We start from the raw sequence: 16,328 nt of genomic DNA, 5'->3' as shown, positions 1-16,328 counted from the left end.
ATTCAGTTCCTGGTGAGGACCCAATTTTGGACTTGCAAATGCCGCCTTCTCACTTTGTTCTCTTGGGTTGAGACAGAGCTCTTGACAGGTTGAGAGAGCTCTGGTTTCTGCTCATAAGGACACTAATCCCATCATGGGGACGCTACTACCTTCATGACCTCATCTAAACCTAATTACCTTCAATGGCCCTACCTTCAAATATAGTCACGTTGAAAATTAATGCTTCAACACTGAGTTTTGGGAGGATACATTTAGTCCCTAATACGCAGATGGCAAGTAGTATGTGAAAGATGTTTAACATAAATCATTAGGGAATTGTAAATTAAAATGAGATACTACTGTACACCTATTAGAATGGAGAAAATCCAAAAAACTAATAGAAGCACCTGCTGGTGAGGATGTGGAGCAACAGGGACTCATTCACAGCTGGAGAGAATGCAAAATAGTACAGATAGCTTGGTAGCCTCTTACCATACAATCCAGCATTCTTGCTCCTTGTAATTTACTCAAATGGGCTGAAAACTTAGGTTCACACAAAACCTGCACATGGATGTTTATAGTTTTACTCATAATTGCCCAAGCTTGGAAGCAACCAAGATGTGCTTTAGTACGTGAATGGATAAATAATCTGTGTTGCATCCAGAAAATGGAATAATGTTCAACGCTAAAAAGAAATGTGCTATCCATCCATGAAAAGACATGGAGTAACCTTAAATGCATATTATTAAGTGAAAGAGGCCAATCTGAAAAGGTTACATGCTGTGTGATTCCAATTATACAACATTCTGGCAAAGGCAGAACTGTGGAAAAAGTAAAAAGATCAGTGGTTGCCAGTGGTTAGGGGAGAGAGGGATGAATAGGTAGAGTACAGAGGACTTTTAAGATAATGAAATAATTCCTGTATAATACAATGATGGAATGTACAACATCAGGAGTGAATCGTATTGTAACCTCTGGCCTTTGGATGCTCAAGTGTCAGGTAGGATCATCAGTTGTAACAAATCTACCACTTAGGGGGGAGATACTGATAATTGGTAAGATTGTATATGTAGGGGGGCAGGAAGTATATGGGAACTCTGTACTTTTCCACTCAATTTTGTTGTGAGCCTAAAACTGCTCTAAAAAATAAAATTTATTTTAAAAAGTTCTTATAATGGAAAATAAAGGCTCTCATATTAGCTTTCAGGCCAGGTCTTCTGATGCCAGCTGGTGTACTGCAATTCAGTTCTAACACTGATCACCCTGAAATAGCATCAGACTCTACAGCCATAAAGACATGGTTCCCAACAAGACTGCCACCACTTTAGACACCAGCTGCAAATTAGGTCCCCAGGCTACCCACACTTCTGGTCAACTAGCTCTAAATCCGGGGTTTTCCTAAAGCCCCTTCCCTTCCCTCCACACACAATCAAGATTGCCTGTCCGATCCCAGTTGCAAGTTTAGAGGTCTCCAGGTCATCTGCACTTCTGACCAATTGGCTATATATCTGAGATTCTTGTGATCCTTCTCAGTTTCAATAATTTGCTAGAATGACTCAAGAAAGTGCTTAGTGCTTACAATTTTATTGTAAGCAACATAAATTTGGACTAGCTAAATGAAGATACACATAGAGATCTGGAAGGGTCCTGATCATAGAACTTTGTGCCTTCTCCCTGTAGAATCAGGGCACATCACCTTCCTGGCACATCAGTGGGTCAACCACCCAGGAAGCACCCTTGTGCTTTTGTTTCCAGAGTTTTTATTGACATTTCTTGACGTAGGTATGATTGAAATATTGGCCCATATGTTTGACCTAAATTTCCAGCCTTTTCCCTCTTCCCAGAGCCTTGGGCTGGGCTAAAGGCCTTAGTGACATATAGTCTTTCTGGTGACCAGCCCCATCCTGGGCATTCTCTTTAGCGAAAACTCTAGTGTATGAATCAAGGGGCTTATCAAAAACAAATACACTCTTGTCATTGGGGAAATTCCAGAGTTTAAGAAGCTCTCTGCCAGGAAATCAGGACAAAGACAAGAAAGATTCTTTATTTTGTAACACCAAGTTTTTAAGAAAATGGTGGCTCTTGAGATACCTACTAGTTTTTTGTTTGTTTTTAATTTCAGAATGTACCATGGAAAGCTGAGGTGACTGAAAGGTATTAAAGGTTGGAAGATTTCAGAGCAATAACTGATTTACTGATCTCTGAATCAAGTTGGTATTTTAATTGTTTAGACTTGATATAGCTCTTTAAATCTTTATACATCATGCAGTTAAGAATTTTATACCTGATTTTATGTATAAATATATTTCTCTTGGTAAAAAGGAAAGAGGAATTTACTTGGAAAGATGAGCCAGTAGAATAGCATAGGGCTCCTTTTCAGTTTTTATTACCTTACATTGTCAAAACAGATTACCTTAAAAACAACTTTTTTTTTCTGGGCTATGGGTTGCTTCATTGGACTCATTTTTTTCTTTAAATTGCAAGTTATTTCACAGTGTATTGTATCACTTTCTCCAAGGAAGTGCTTATTACATTTTTCTCTTACAGATTGATTATACCGGAACAGACCCTTCCAGTCCCTGCAATAAATGTTTGTCTCCAAATGTGACACCTTGTATTTGTACCATTAACTTCACACTGGAACAGTCATTTGAGGTTTGTATTCCTAATGTGATAAGCCCTGCTTTAAAAAATACTGATATTTTATTACAATTTTTTTCTAGTTATTTCATTTTTGTAGAGAAGTCACTTTAATTTATTGAAGTCCATATCCTTCTGAAGAAGATTGTTTTGGCCTTTGCATTATGCTGTCTGGTAATTAAATACATCTATTTATTTTAATAGTTTAGTATTTTGTAAGCTAAAATGTTTTATCTTTTCACTGGAAAATTTTATTACTGTGCAAATCAATGTTGTATCATATTTATGTCAAATAGTTTTGCCTACTTTTAATACTAAAGTAAGTTTACTTTAGAAAATTTACTAGGTCATTTATTATTTAATTGTATTATTTTTCTATCAGATATAAATTACCGTAAATGCAAACATGTAGTGAAAACTTATTAATCTTTTATGTCTTGATAAGCATTAGAACACTCTGTGTGTGTGTGTGTGTGTGTGTGTGTTGTCTGTGTGTCTTTTTGCATTCATCCTTAGCTGTCACTGGAAATTGAGCAGCTCCTAAAGGACATAAAGATTCAGAATAGGCATGACAAGACCAATTTGTGCTTTCCTTTACCTAATAATTGAGCTTAAAAAATTGTTTTATTCTTCAGGAAACAAAACTACTTTATACTTGTGAACTTCTTAGATTTTTCTACACTTAAAATTTTCTTAAAGGCCCTATGGCTTTTGTAGTCCCTGGTAGGTGTTTGCCATCTAGTGGTTGTAGATGCTCTTGTACTGAGATGAAAGAATAATATGGTAAAAAACATGAATATAACTTTGGGAGAAGACAGGATTTAATTATTTTACTTTGTTTCAGCAGAAATAACACATAAATTTAAAAAATCATTAAAAATGTCATTCTTTTTCAAGGTGAGGAAGAAAACTGTAAAGGTAGATGCATTAAGTTCTGCTTTTGTAAAAGCAGGCAGAATTGAGATAAAACAGACTTGTAATGATTAGAAGCTTCAGTAGTTTCATTCTCCATCCAAAAACACCTATTTCAGAACTTCTCTTCCTGAAAGGCGTATTCTTTTGTGGGCTCTGTGTTCCTTCACAAGACCAAACTTTGGATTAGACTAATAGCCCTTTCAGAGTTTTTTTGTCTCTATTTATTGAAGGGATTTCTTTTAAAGTTTATAAGTTAAATTTACTGTACTGCTTCTTAATTGAGATGATATTCTTTTTTTAGCATATTCTTTGTTTCTGTGATATCTTGATACCAAAACTAGTTTTTATATAAACATTTTCTTTATATGGAATAGGAAGGTTTGCATAGTTTGACATTTGAAAATCAAATTTTATTTATTTATTTATTTATTTTAAAGATTTATTTATTTACTCATGAGAGATACAGAGAGAGAGAGGCAGAGACATAGGCAGAGGGAGAATCAGGCTCCTGCAGGGAGCCCAATGCGGGACTTGATCCTGGATCCTAGAATCTTGGCTTGAGCCAAAGGCAGATGCTCAACCACTGAGCCGCCCAGGCGTCCCCGAAAATCAAATTTTGAATAAATAATTGTGTATGTGAAAATACCAAATTAAATAAATCCTACTTAAAATGTTACTGAATTTTTTTTATTGAGTTATTGATGATTGTAGACTATAGAGGTAGCTACCAGAAAGGAGAAGATAGATTAATGTTTTTTGCTACCTCTTAAACTCTAAGTCATACAAGATGGGTTTGTGGTGTCTTCTAAATAATTATAATGTATATAGGTTACTCTTCTTTCCCAAGTTATTCCAAATTGGCTCCTTCAACTATGTTAAAATATTTTTCTTAATTGTTCTATATTGACTCATCTTACTTTACTAATTATTAACTCATTAACTACTAATATAGTATCTGTTGAGAAATTTATTGTCTCAATTCAAGTTCAGAATTTACTTGGGCAATAAATGAAAATTTGACTATTATCCTATTGAAAAATTGACTGGGTGGAGACCAATCTGAATGGAGAACATTTGAAGTTGAAAGTAGATCAAAATAGGGTAATAGATACCTTGAGGGTTTTTTTTTTTTCATGAAGATAGTACTTCTTTAAAGTTTTTAGGTTGATAGATACTTCGAGGGTTTTTTTTTTTTTCATGAAGATGGTACTTCTTTAAAGTTTTTTAAGGATATTTTCTAAGTTTATTCTTAGATTTTTGTAACATACTTTCTTAAATGTTATTTGCAATTTGTACTGTTTGAGATTGTTAAGGATTGGTAGGATTCACTCCAGTATTTGTTTTAAGTTAAGTTCTAAACTAGTATAGTCCAAATAACATAGCTTTTGTGTATGCATAAAACAAGTTCATACTTCATAGTTTCATATGAAAATTGTTTCCCTTCTCTTTCTCTAGGGCAATGTGTTTATGTATTATGGACTGTCTAATTTCTATCAAAACCATCGTCGTTATGTGAAGTCTCGAGATGATAGTCAGCTAAATGGAGATTCGGGTGCTTTACTTGTAAGTAAAATGGTGGGAATATGAAAATGTGGTAGATATAAATAATATATGGTCATAGTTTAGTTAGAAATGTTAAATTTAGGGTTGCCTGGGTGGTCAGTCAGTTAAGCGTCTGCTTTGGTTGCTTTTGATCTCAGGATCCTGGGATCAAGCCCTGCATCGGGCTCCATGCTCAGTGGGAGTCTGCTTCTCCCTCTGTTTCTCCCCCACCAGCTTGTGTGCTCCTCTCTCTCTCTCTCTCTCTCTCTCTCTTCTCTCAAACAAATAAAATCTTAAAAAATAGACAAAAAGGAATGTTAAATTTAATAATGTTAGAATGAAATTAAAGTGTTACTTGTCATTTATAGTTTATTTAATGAGGATTTTTGGTTAAATTCCCCCCCCTGGAATTCACACAGATGAATGATTTCTTCCAGTCAGAGGATACATTACTATTACTACCTGCTTTTTTTTTTTTAAAGATTTTATTTATTTCTTTGAGAGAGAAGAGAGAGCATCAGCAGGGGAGAGGGGCAGAGGGAAAAGCAGACTCCTTACTGAGTAGGGGCCCCAACTCAGGGCTCTATCTCAGCACCCTGAGATCACAACCTGAGCCGAAGGCAGATGTTTAACCAACTGAACCACCCAGGTGCCCTACTATCTGCTTCTTTCTTATAGTGCCATTAGATTTTTGCTTTATTAATCTGTAATCGGATTTTGATGAGTCTAGCATCCTGGATATATAATTGGTCTGTTTGGATTTGTTCATTATTATACCAGGTAGGAATATGTAAATAAACTACTTTTAATTTCTGAGGTGGTGTTTTAGAATTGAACATGCTGTCTGTTTTTAAACTTGTGGGAAGCCTAAGTATAAAGTTCAAAGGATTGGTTACTGAAAAATTGTTTGAAGAACTTTTTGAAAATACAGATTCCAGACTTCTTTTTTTTTTTAAGATTTATTTATTTATTCATTCATTCATTCATTCATTCAGAGAGAGAGAGAGAGGCAGAGACACAGGCAGAGGGAGAAGCAGGCTCCATGCAGGAAGCCAGATGCAGGACTTAATCCCGGGTCTCCAGGACCACATCCCAGGCTGCAGGCGGCGCTAAACCGCTGTGCCACCGGGGCTGCCCAGATTCCAGACTTCTAAGTGTAAAAAATTCATGTCTGTCTGCAGGGATGGAGCTCTAAAATACCTATTTTAAACAAGCTCCCCTTCTGATGCCCAGCTGGATTTGGGATAGAGGATCTTAGTTTCCTGACTATTCAGCTTTTCATAGTAGTGGTTGACGGTCTTTTATGTTACTGCTGCCAGTGCCACAAACCTTCAGAGTCGGAGCTATTTAGAATTTCTTAGAAACAATGAATCTCTTATAATGCCATTTAAGACTATATTGTGACCAGAATGCTCCTGGTAAGCATGTATCTGCTCTAGGCTGTCCCTACTTATTTTATTGCTAGTTCCTAATGTTTGGGAATCTTAGGAAATTAATGAGTCTATTTAATCTGGTTAGATCTGCAGTATTTTGCAGTTCAGGTGGGGACTCAAATCCAGAGAAGGTGCTGTCCTGTGAGACACATAGAATTCTTAGACCTTTATCAACTTGTTTATTGGGATTATAGATGCAGTATGTTCAGAGACCTGGAAAATGGTGGTTGATTTACAATTCTTTTATTTAGATATATCCTCTCTTTGCTAAAGGCAAAAGAAGCAGAGATTGATTCTTTTCTTACAGGCTATAGGTAGAGCTTTTAGCCTAAACTAGGAATTGATTATTTTGTTTCCATAGAGGCTAGACAGGAAATATCTTCAGTTTTGCAGGTCATATGGTCTCTGACACAGCTATTCCCCTCTACCACTGTAGAATGAAAGTAGCCCATAGACAGTACTTATGAGTGGGTGTAGTGTAACTATGTTCCAATAAAATTTTATTTATAAAAACAGGTGGTGGGCTGGATTTGGCCTGTAGTCTGTCATTTATTGATCTCTGAGCTAGATCAAAATAGATGATTTTAAGACCAGGTGGCTTTCAGAAATTTTAAAGATTTTAAGAATGGACAGATTTAAGTCCAAATTACTTAAAACATTGTGTGTAAGGTCCTTCACAATCTACTATCAAAGTTACTTAGTACATCGGTAGAAGTAGAGCCTCCAATCTACTTTAAGTTGAAGATTCCTTTTATTACATCACAACTGGATTGACAATAGAATGCTTAATTTTTCTTGGGTAGAAAACTCTTTGTGGTATGATTTTTGTGTGTTGATATGAAAATAAAACAGTCAATTTGATATATGCCTATATGACAAAATATTTGCAAGGAAGGATTACATAAAAAGGTAATACAGTAACATTAAATAATTTGAGTATTTAAATGTGTTGTTATTCATAGTCTTTGCGATACAGACTTAATCTATATGCTTTGTAAGTGAGGTACATGTGGGGATTGAATTTTTAATCAGTTTTTAATCAGTGATTATGGCTGGCTTGTAGTTATCCCAGAGGCTCATATAATAATTTGTCTCTTCTTTTCCTTCTAAATATCAGAATCCCAGTAAGGAATGTGAGCCTTATCGAAGAAATGAAGACAAACCAATTGCTCCTTGTGGAGCTATTGCCAACAGCATGTTTAATGGTATGATATAGATACTAAACAAAAACATGGATTATAATCACATAAATAGGAAAATTTGTATAATTTATTGATTCTAATTTGATGTCTAGTAAACATGAATGAAATTGAGAAATTGAGCAACTTTATTTATTTTATTTTTAAAGATTTATTGGGGATGCCGGGGTGGCTCAGTGGTTGAGCATCTGCTTTTGGCTCAGGTTGTGATCCCAGAGTCCAGGGATTGAGTCCCAGTTGGGCTCCCTGCAAGGAGCCTGCTTCTTCCTCTGCCTATGTTTCTGCCTCTGTGTATCTCTCATGAATAAATAAATAAAATCTTTAAAAAAGGTGTGTTTATTTGAGAAGAGAGTGCACACATGTGCATATGCAAGTAGAGGGAGGGATAGATGGAGAGAATCTTCAAGCAGACTCCCCGCTAAGCACAGAGCTCCACTCTGGGCTCAGTCTGATAATCTGAGCCAAAACCAAGAGTCAGACACTTAACCAGCTGAGCCACCCAGGTGCCCCAAGCAGTTTTAAAATAAATATATCAATTAGTTATTTAATGGGATGTTATAATGTTTTGTGACATTTTTAGAGAACTTTTTTTTTTATTTTATTCATTTATTTGAGAGACAGCCAGAGAGTCAGAAAGAGCATGAGTAGGGGGGAGGGGCAGAGAGAAAGGGAGGGAGGCAAGCAGACTCCCCACTGAATGGGGAGCCCAACATGGGGCTTGATCCCAGGACCCTGAGATCATGACCTGAGCCAAAGTCAAATACTTAGCCAAGCCAACTGAGCCACCCAGGCGCCCCGAGAATTCTTATATTTTAAGAATGAATCTCTCTCTGGGAGGAAAGAAGCAGAGACATTGTGCTAGCCTTCATATTTCATATATGATAAAATAAAAGACTGCATTTTTCACAAATTCTGAATATTTATCCCAATACAAAGGAGCTATATATTTGGTCATTTAGACCAGCACTGTCTGATATTAATATACTGTAAACTATCAGTATGAGACGGTTAAAATTTTCACAAATAGTCACATTAAAAATAATAAATAGGGCAGCCCCGGTGGTGCAGCGGTTTAGCGCCGCCTGCAGCCTGGGGTGTGATCCTGGAGACCCTGGATCAAGTCCCACGTCAGGCTCCCTGCATGGAGCCTGCTTCTCTCTCTGCCTGTGTCTCTGCCTCTCTCTTTCCCTCTATGGATAAATAAATAAAATTTTAAGAAAAAAAAATTAAAAATGTTTTAAAAAAATAAATAAAAACAATAAATAGAAACAAGTGAAATTAATAATATATTTTATTGAACCCAATATGCCCCAGATATTACCTTTTTATCATATAAATGATATTCATTATATAAGATTTATGAATGAGATATTTTGTATCCTGTTCTTTTGTACTGAGTTTTTTATTTCTGAAATATATACTTAACAAAACATACTCATTTGGACCAGCCATAATTTCAGTGGCTCTATAGCTATGTAGCTAATACCTACATTAGCTATATTGGACGTACAGATAGAGAGGTGGATAAGCCAGAAACTATTCAGGAATGTGCTTAGAGGAAAGGAGGAGAAGCAGGTTTATTCTGCAAATTATTTTATTTGGGTTAATATTAAAACATTTGACCTTATTATATATCAGCTAGCCATACATAAGAAGTGACCTCTAACTATATTGAGCAAAGAGAATTCCACCTAGGATTACAAAGTTATCATAAGTAATTCACATATAAGTAAATCAAGACCAAATGTATATCATATGCCTGCCTACTCTGTTATAACCACTTTTGGGAGCAGATACCTCCCATTTAGATCCTCATTTCTCATAGAATATAGTAGATGCTATTTAACAATACCTTCTTTTTTCTGTTTAGATACACTAGAATTGTTTCTTGTTGGCAATGAATCTTATCCTACACCTATTCCTTTGAAAAAGAAAGGTATTGCTTGGTGGACTGATAAAAATGTGAAATTCAGAAATCCCCCTGGAGAACAAAGTCTAGAAGAACGATTCAAAGGTAAAATTTACTAATATTTCTTTAAAACATGATAGAAACTAGGAGTTTTAATGAAGTACCTAAAATTTTCTATCTTTAGAATCTTAAAAATGTTTATGCTTTTGTTTTACAAAAACAGCAACTTTTCTTAACTTCATATTAAGTTAGGCAAAATATGTTCTCATGTACTGAAATTCTAAAGAAAATGTAGATATACTTTTAATTTTGAATTTTTCCAGTATTTTCTCTTAAGCATTTCAGCCATTGTATTTTAAACCTGCAGCCAACCTTCTTTTAAATAGGCCCAATTTTTTATTATACTTATAAATTAAAATTTAGTTTGATTCTGTGCCTCCTTAAATTCACAATGTAATGTTTTTTACCATTATATCTTTGCATTAAATCATCTGCTTTTTGGCATATACGCAATAGCATACTTTTAGTATTTTCTTAATGAAGATGGCCATCAAATCTTTGTAGTTATTTGTTGTTAGATGAGAAATTGATTCGTCTCTAGATTTTAAGACTTTCTTAGCATTTGTTTGTACCTTTGAAAATAGGAGAAATACTCAGATTGTGTATTCTGTATCTTTGAGTGTGAATTTTAAGTGTAACTCTTAATTGAATATTTTGTCTCCTCCTTTTACCCTTCTTTTTTAAGGTACAACAAATCCAGTAAACTGGGTTAAGCCAGTGTACATGCTGGATTCTGAACCAGATAATAATGGGTTCATAAATGAGGATTTTATTGTTTGGATGCGTACTGCAGCATTACCTACTTTTCGTAAGTTATATCGTCTTATAGAGCGGAAAAGTGATTTACATCCAACATTACCAGCTGGACGATATTATTTGAATATCACATACAGTATCCTTTTTTGGCCATGTGCACAGATTCATAGACTTTGAAAGGAGTGTGGTTCACCCTTATCTCAGTTATATGATATGCTACTCTGTTTTAGTTTTGATCTCTGCATTTTTATAAGAGAATGTGTGTATATGTGAGAAAGTATCTTTCCATTTTTATCTTCTGGAAGTCTTAAATTTTGATATATTTTATGCTAGGATTCAAGCATATTATTTGGTAAAATTATTTAAGATGTTGGTGCTAGGTATATTAAGAAGCTAAATATTTCTACAGTGGAGATTGTAATTGAATTTAATTCAAAGGCCAGGGCAGCCCAAGTGGCTCAGTGGTTTAGTGCCACCTTCAGCCCAGGGCGTGATCCTGGAGGCTGGGGATCGAGTCCCACATCGGGCTCCCTGCATGGAGCCTGCTTCTCCCTCTGCCTGTGTCTCTGCCTCTCTCTCACAAATCTCTCTCTCTCTCTCTCTCTCTGTGATTCTCATGAATAATAAATAAAATCTTAAAAAATAATAATAATAATTCAAAGGCCAATGAGCATAACTCATGCTAAATAGGCATTGGTAGTACTGGGCTATTTTAACATATATTTTTACATATTAAAAATCAGTGGATATTAGTTCACATCAATATAATGGTTTCACTCATAGTACCAAAACATTTTATCATTAGCTATATTATTCCACATTAACAATTCAGGTATACTCTTAAGTGCTGATAACTATCATTTATTTCATTCTAATTGTATGTCAACATTATACTAAGTACTGTCCATTCATTGTTTTATTTAGTTGAAGCATTATGAGATGGGTATCATTTCCATGTCATAGACAATAAACAGGCACATAGAGCATTTAAGTAACTTTCCCAAGGTTGTTCAGGTAATAAATAGAAGAGTTGGGATTTATAATCAAGGTATTGACTTGAAAGACCACGACTTTACCATCAGCCACTACTACAGGCTGCATCCCTAGCTAGTTCACTCAAGTAGTCAGACCAAGCCATATTGGCCTAGATACAAAGTCTTCCTTAGCTGGAAATATTGGGCACTACCTTTTATTCTAAAAAAAAGTCCTTATATTTTTTAATCTGTAGCCCATTGCTTACATGTATCATGAATGAAAATTTTCTCAAATGTTTGCTAATGATCTTTGCAGTTTTGAGTTTTCATAATCCAAATTAGCCATAAGTGTATAGTTTCAGTTTAATAATGCATTAATTAATGACCTAATTTCAAGAGAAATATCTTTTTGGATCCTTAGTCTCTTGATTTTGCATCTGAGTATGCAACTGAATATGACCTGATAGTGACAGGGTAAAAGTAGCCAAGTTTTAGAAACTAGGCCCACATGGGAGCAATTTTGGACAGACAGACCCAGTTGAGGTGCTGTTAGAAAGAACATTATCCTAAGACCCTAATAAGACTATTACCAAAGTAGAAAGCAACTCTGTCACAATATCCAGGAGATCTAGTAAGATATAGGAACATAGACAAGCCTGTAGCCTAGAGCATAATAAAGGAAACTTTTTGGAGTACTCAGCACTTTGTCTTCGTTGACAGAGTATTTGCATCCTAGGCATTGTGAAGAAAACTGTCAGGAGGAATGTAGGCTCTTAAAGATTGTCAAGACGGAAATTTGGGTCTGTAAAGTATTAAGGGTAATTACAAAAATTACGTATAATAAGGTTGGAACCTAGATATTAGATATTAGAATTAAGACAGAAGCCCATTTTGGGGGGTTGGAATACAGAGAAAGGCTAGATGGGTAATTTGATATTTTATCCCCCCAGAGTGTTTTTATTAGTTGGAAATCTTACTACAGTCATTCCTGCTTCAGGTTAGGATTGATTTGAGAGACCTTTGGAATAATAGGGTCCATCTGTAGGGATGGAAAATTGCAGAAGCTAGAGAAACAGATGGGGCCTAAATTTGATTCAAAAGATGCTTTGGAAAAGGTTGCAAACCTTTCACGTAGGGATTTAGTTCTATCTTCTCTGCCCCAATTCTCCCCAAAATCTTAGAATTGGTTCATGTAAATAGTTTATTCAGTATACTGATGTTCCATTGATTAAGTCTCCAATAGACCACCCTTCACTTCTATTCTGTTTCAGCCATCAACTCTGTTTCACACCATGAGTTTTATCATTGCTCCAAATTAGCAAGTTAAAACTTCAGTATCATACCCTTTGACCTTGTGCTCAGAATCCTCTCATATTCTCATAATTACTCTTTGTTCATGCTCTTTGAGCTCACAGAGACCTTCCAATCTCTTCATTCTTCCTTTTTCTTCTGGTCCGTCGATCTCCTCTTTCTCTATGGGTTTTATTGCTGTTCATCTGAAATATTTGTTTCACATTGCATTTCTTTGTGGCCTTTTGCCCCTTCCATGTAATGAGAGTAAAAGTACCTGAGAAACCATATAACCCTTAATTTAAATTTGGTTGCTTTAGCTTGTAAACTATTATTGGTTTTTACTACTAACGTTTAATTTGCTAAATCAGTGCTTCAAGGTAATTATATATTTTGTGACTCAGAAAATCTGAGTAAGGTGCCTGTGTATCATAGAATTATACCAATGAATTATAAGCAATTAAATGCCTAATTTTTTAGTTATATTTTAAAAATCAAGTACCTAGACATAGAAAAGTCTTCCTATACAGTCTTCAGATTACCCCGTACATTCTTTTGATGGACGAAAACGGATGATCTTGAGCACTATTTCATGGATGGGAGGAAAAAATCCATTTTTGGGGATTGCTTACATCGCTATTGGATCCATCTCCTTCCTTCTGGGAGTTGTACTGCTAGTAATTAATCATAAATATAGAAACAGTAGTAATACTGCTGACATTACTATTTAATTTTATATTCTGAAAACAAATTTACTGCATGTGCATCAAGGCCAGTCCTATTCAACTTAGCTTTCGAATGCTGATGTCTGGTTAGTATTGTCATTTTTGAAGTTGGCACATAACTTTTTTTTTTTTAAAGCAGTTTTTGTCCTTTGCTTCTTCTTTATGGATGTCTTATGGAAATATATGACGGGTATGAAACAAATTAACTATATTGATCATATCAACACTGTAACTTCTGAAATGGCATTCTAATGTTTGCTTTTTGTTGGGTCAGGCCATATGATGCATAGAGCCTCTTTCATGTGAAATGCATCTATTGCTTAAATGTTTATGCTGTGCTGATAATATTATATTGACATATGATGCTGTATACGTGTGCCTATTGTGTGAAGAAAGGGATTACAAGATGTATGAATATAATGACTTGCTAACCTTGCAGGATTCAGAGTTACAAAACGATGAAGAAAGACCAAATTTAAATAAAACACTTCATCATTTTCATGTGTCGTGTGTAAAGGCTTAAAGTACCATCTTTGTGGAGGTGGTTCATGTATTCAATTTATTCAGTACAGTTCTTTGTCAAGTTTAGCTTTATTTTCAAAGGACAAGAAAATGCTTACCTTGTCTAGCATAGTAATTAATGGTCATGTCTGAAGAGGTCAGATGGGCCTCAGGTGGGAAAATTTAAAATTCTTTTTCCATTTGGTTGAGATGTTGCAGTCAGGAACCCCAACTCACTTGATATGTTTTCACATGTAATCATTTCCCTTGAAGCTTACACTTCCTAAGGGATTTGGAAATATAGGTGAGATGGGAAAACTCCTTGGCAGACCTTCATCTTCTGCCTCAACTATAAACCAGATATAAATGTTGAAAGGAGACTGTTTTCATTCTTGTGGTATTTAGCATTCAGAAATTTGCTTCAGCATTGGAAATACCTCAAGCTGTTTTTATTTTGCAGGTAAGTTTTAAGTACTAATGTTATATTGCAGAAATTTTAGAAAATAGTAACCTTCATTTCTTCTATATTTCATTCAATTTTTGTATATAGGTCAAATGTGGATGTGTATGCACATTCTCTTTTGTTAAGGTACCAATTATTTTGGTTGTTTTTTCCTAAAACATACTTTAAAAATAAATTCTTTAAATTTTCTAATTAAATTCTGGAGATTTTACAGTACGCACATGATAAATTATAATATATATGGTTGAAGTTATTTTATTTTCTATTAACTGGAATTATTTTAATATTCCTTATTGAATAAATGCTGTAATTTGTTTGCTATGGAACTTATTTTGAATGTAAACCTATTTTTTCACATGCATGAAAATGTATGTCTTAATCAGAGATGACTTAATTGTATTGAAATTGCTTTTTTTTTTTTTAACTAAAGTGACTCGTATGTTTGTAAAGAAGAATGGCTGTTTATTCAGTTTGTAATGATTTCCTTCAGTTATATTTTAAATCAAAAGGTCTGGGTAATGTATCAATTTTGATTAATATATGTTTTTTTAAAAAAAAAACAAAAAATAATGTAATGATTAATAGAAATGTGCCATGCTTCATAAGTTTTGTATAACATGAAATTCAGTTAAAAGAACTTGTAGTTCATAATGACTTTTAACTGGTAGAGTATTATTGCATGAGGTACTTACTGTATGATTATTCTGAAATTTCTGAGTGCATAGAGTATTCTTTGTCTAAAAATATCCTTTGTTTTGTTAGTCCTTCAGAATGTCATTTATTCTGATATTTGACCCTCCTGCATATAGCATTTTATTTTCTGAGATATGTCATTAGAGGCAAAGGTTTTTGCCAGTCTTCCCAGATGGAGTTTATGTTAAGAAGGACTGCCATCCTGCATCTCTTTTTCTAATTAGGGGACCAAAGGTGCCGCTAAAGAAAAGTTGAAGATCTTACCAGCACTTTCTCATCTGTGGTGAAGACAGAATCTTAAAATGTATTTGGAGTTTTATCTATCTTACAAGTTCATTGATGGCCCAATTTCCTTCCAGTTCCCTGCCATTTGAGCTCTGAGGGATTCCTGTTACTAATTATGAAGAATGTGGAACATTCATAAGGCCTTTGAAGCATGGAGGGGGGGGGCATTTGTTTCTTAGGGGTTTTATGCTTATCTTTTGGAAGATGTCATATTCAACTTTCAGAGAATCATATTGTGTTTTATTGCATTTAGGTTAAAGTAGAAGGCATTGAAGAATGCATTGACTTACAGGAAGTATTTTGATATATGAAGTTTTCCAATTGAAGGAATTATTTACTAAGTAAAAGCTAAGAAATTTCATTAAAATCATAAGGCAGTTAAAAGTAAAATGGGAAAAATAACTGTACTAATGGAGAATTACTCAACCAAGAGGAGAGTCAAGTGAATATTTTTTGTTTATTGGTTAGTAACAGTTTATTTGTAACACTGATTATATTCAAAGATAATGTTCTGTTAGTATGTTCTGTATTAATAAAAATGAACAAAATTAATCTTGCTATGTTTAAGTGTCTTGCTAAAGTAATAATGCCCCAGTGTCTTTGCTAATGTTGAGCACTAAATTTTAGCTCAAGGTCAGTAAGTCCTGAGTTTTAACATTTTCATGCCAGATTTGAAAGCTTTTATGTGTATATTTTAATCACTTGATCAGCATTAACTGCAAGATCTGTCTATTTTACTGGGAAACATCTCTTCTTACCAGGAGGTGCTCAGATTGTCACCTGAGTTATAGCCAGATAGGCTAAATTTGGTATTAGACCAAGGACAAATCTAGTAAATAGAAAGGGAAGAACTGGTAGAGAAGCAAGGATAATGAAAATATTGAAGAGGGTGGGGCATACAGGAAATGAAAAGTCAAGCCCGGAAAGAACCGCTGACCTAGGGTTAGTCAATACTGTTACCCTG

The 16,328-nt window shown here is 34.7% G+C and overlaps 1 protein-coding gene across 1 annotated transcript in view; it reads left to right on the top strand.

The window, feature by feature from the left end:
- Nucleotides 1–15,916, top strand: part of TMEM30A (transmembrane protein 30A) — a 36,054-nt gene extending 20,138 nt beyond the window's left edge. Inside the window, exons 2-7 of the mRNA XM_055330705.1 lie at nt 2,527–2,634; nt 4,990–5,097; nt 7,627–7,714; nt 9,579–9,722; nt 10,363–10,569; nt 13,235–15,916. Of these exons, the coding sequence (XP_055186680.1) occupies nt 2,527–2,634; nt 4,990–5,097; nt 7,627–7,714; nt 9,579–9,722; nt 10,363–10,569; nt 13,235–13,428 (849 nt within the window). The 3' untranslated portion in view covers nt 13,429–15,916. The remainder of the gene's footprint in view (nt 1–2,526; nt 2,635–4,989; nt 5,098–7,626; nt 7,715–9,578; nt 9,723–10,362; nt 10,570–13,234) is intronic.
- Nucleotides 15,917–16,328: the final 412 nt, after the last annotated feature.

Source organism: Nyctereutes procyonoides, unplaced genomic scaffold (genome assembly GCF_905146905.1).
Source record: "Nyctereutes procyonoides isolate TBG_1078 unplaced genomic scaffold, NYPRO_anot_genome, whole genome shotgun sequence".
Taxonomy (NCBI): domain Eukaryota; kingdom Metazoa; phylum Chordata; class Mammalia; order Carnivora; family Canidae; genus Nyctereutes; species Nyctereutes procyonoides.
This window is presented reverse-complemented; position numbering and strand designations above follow the sequence as displayed.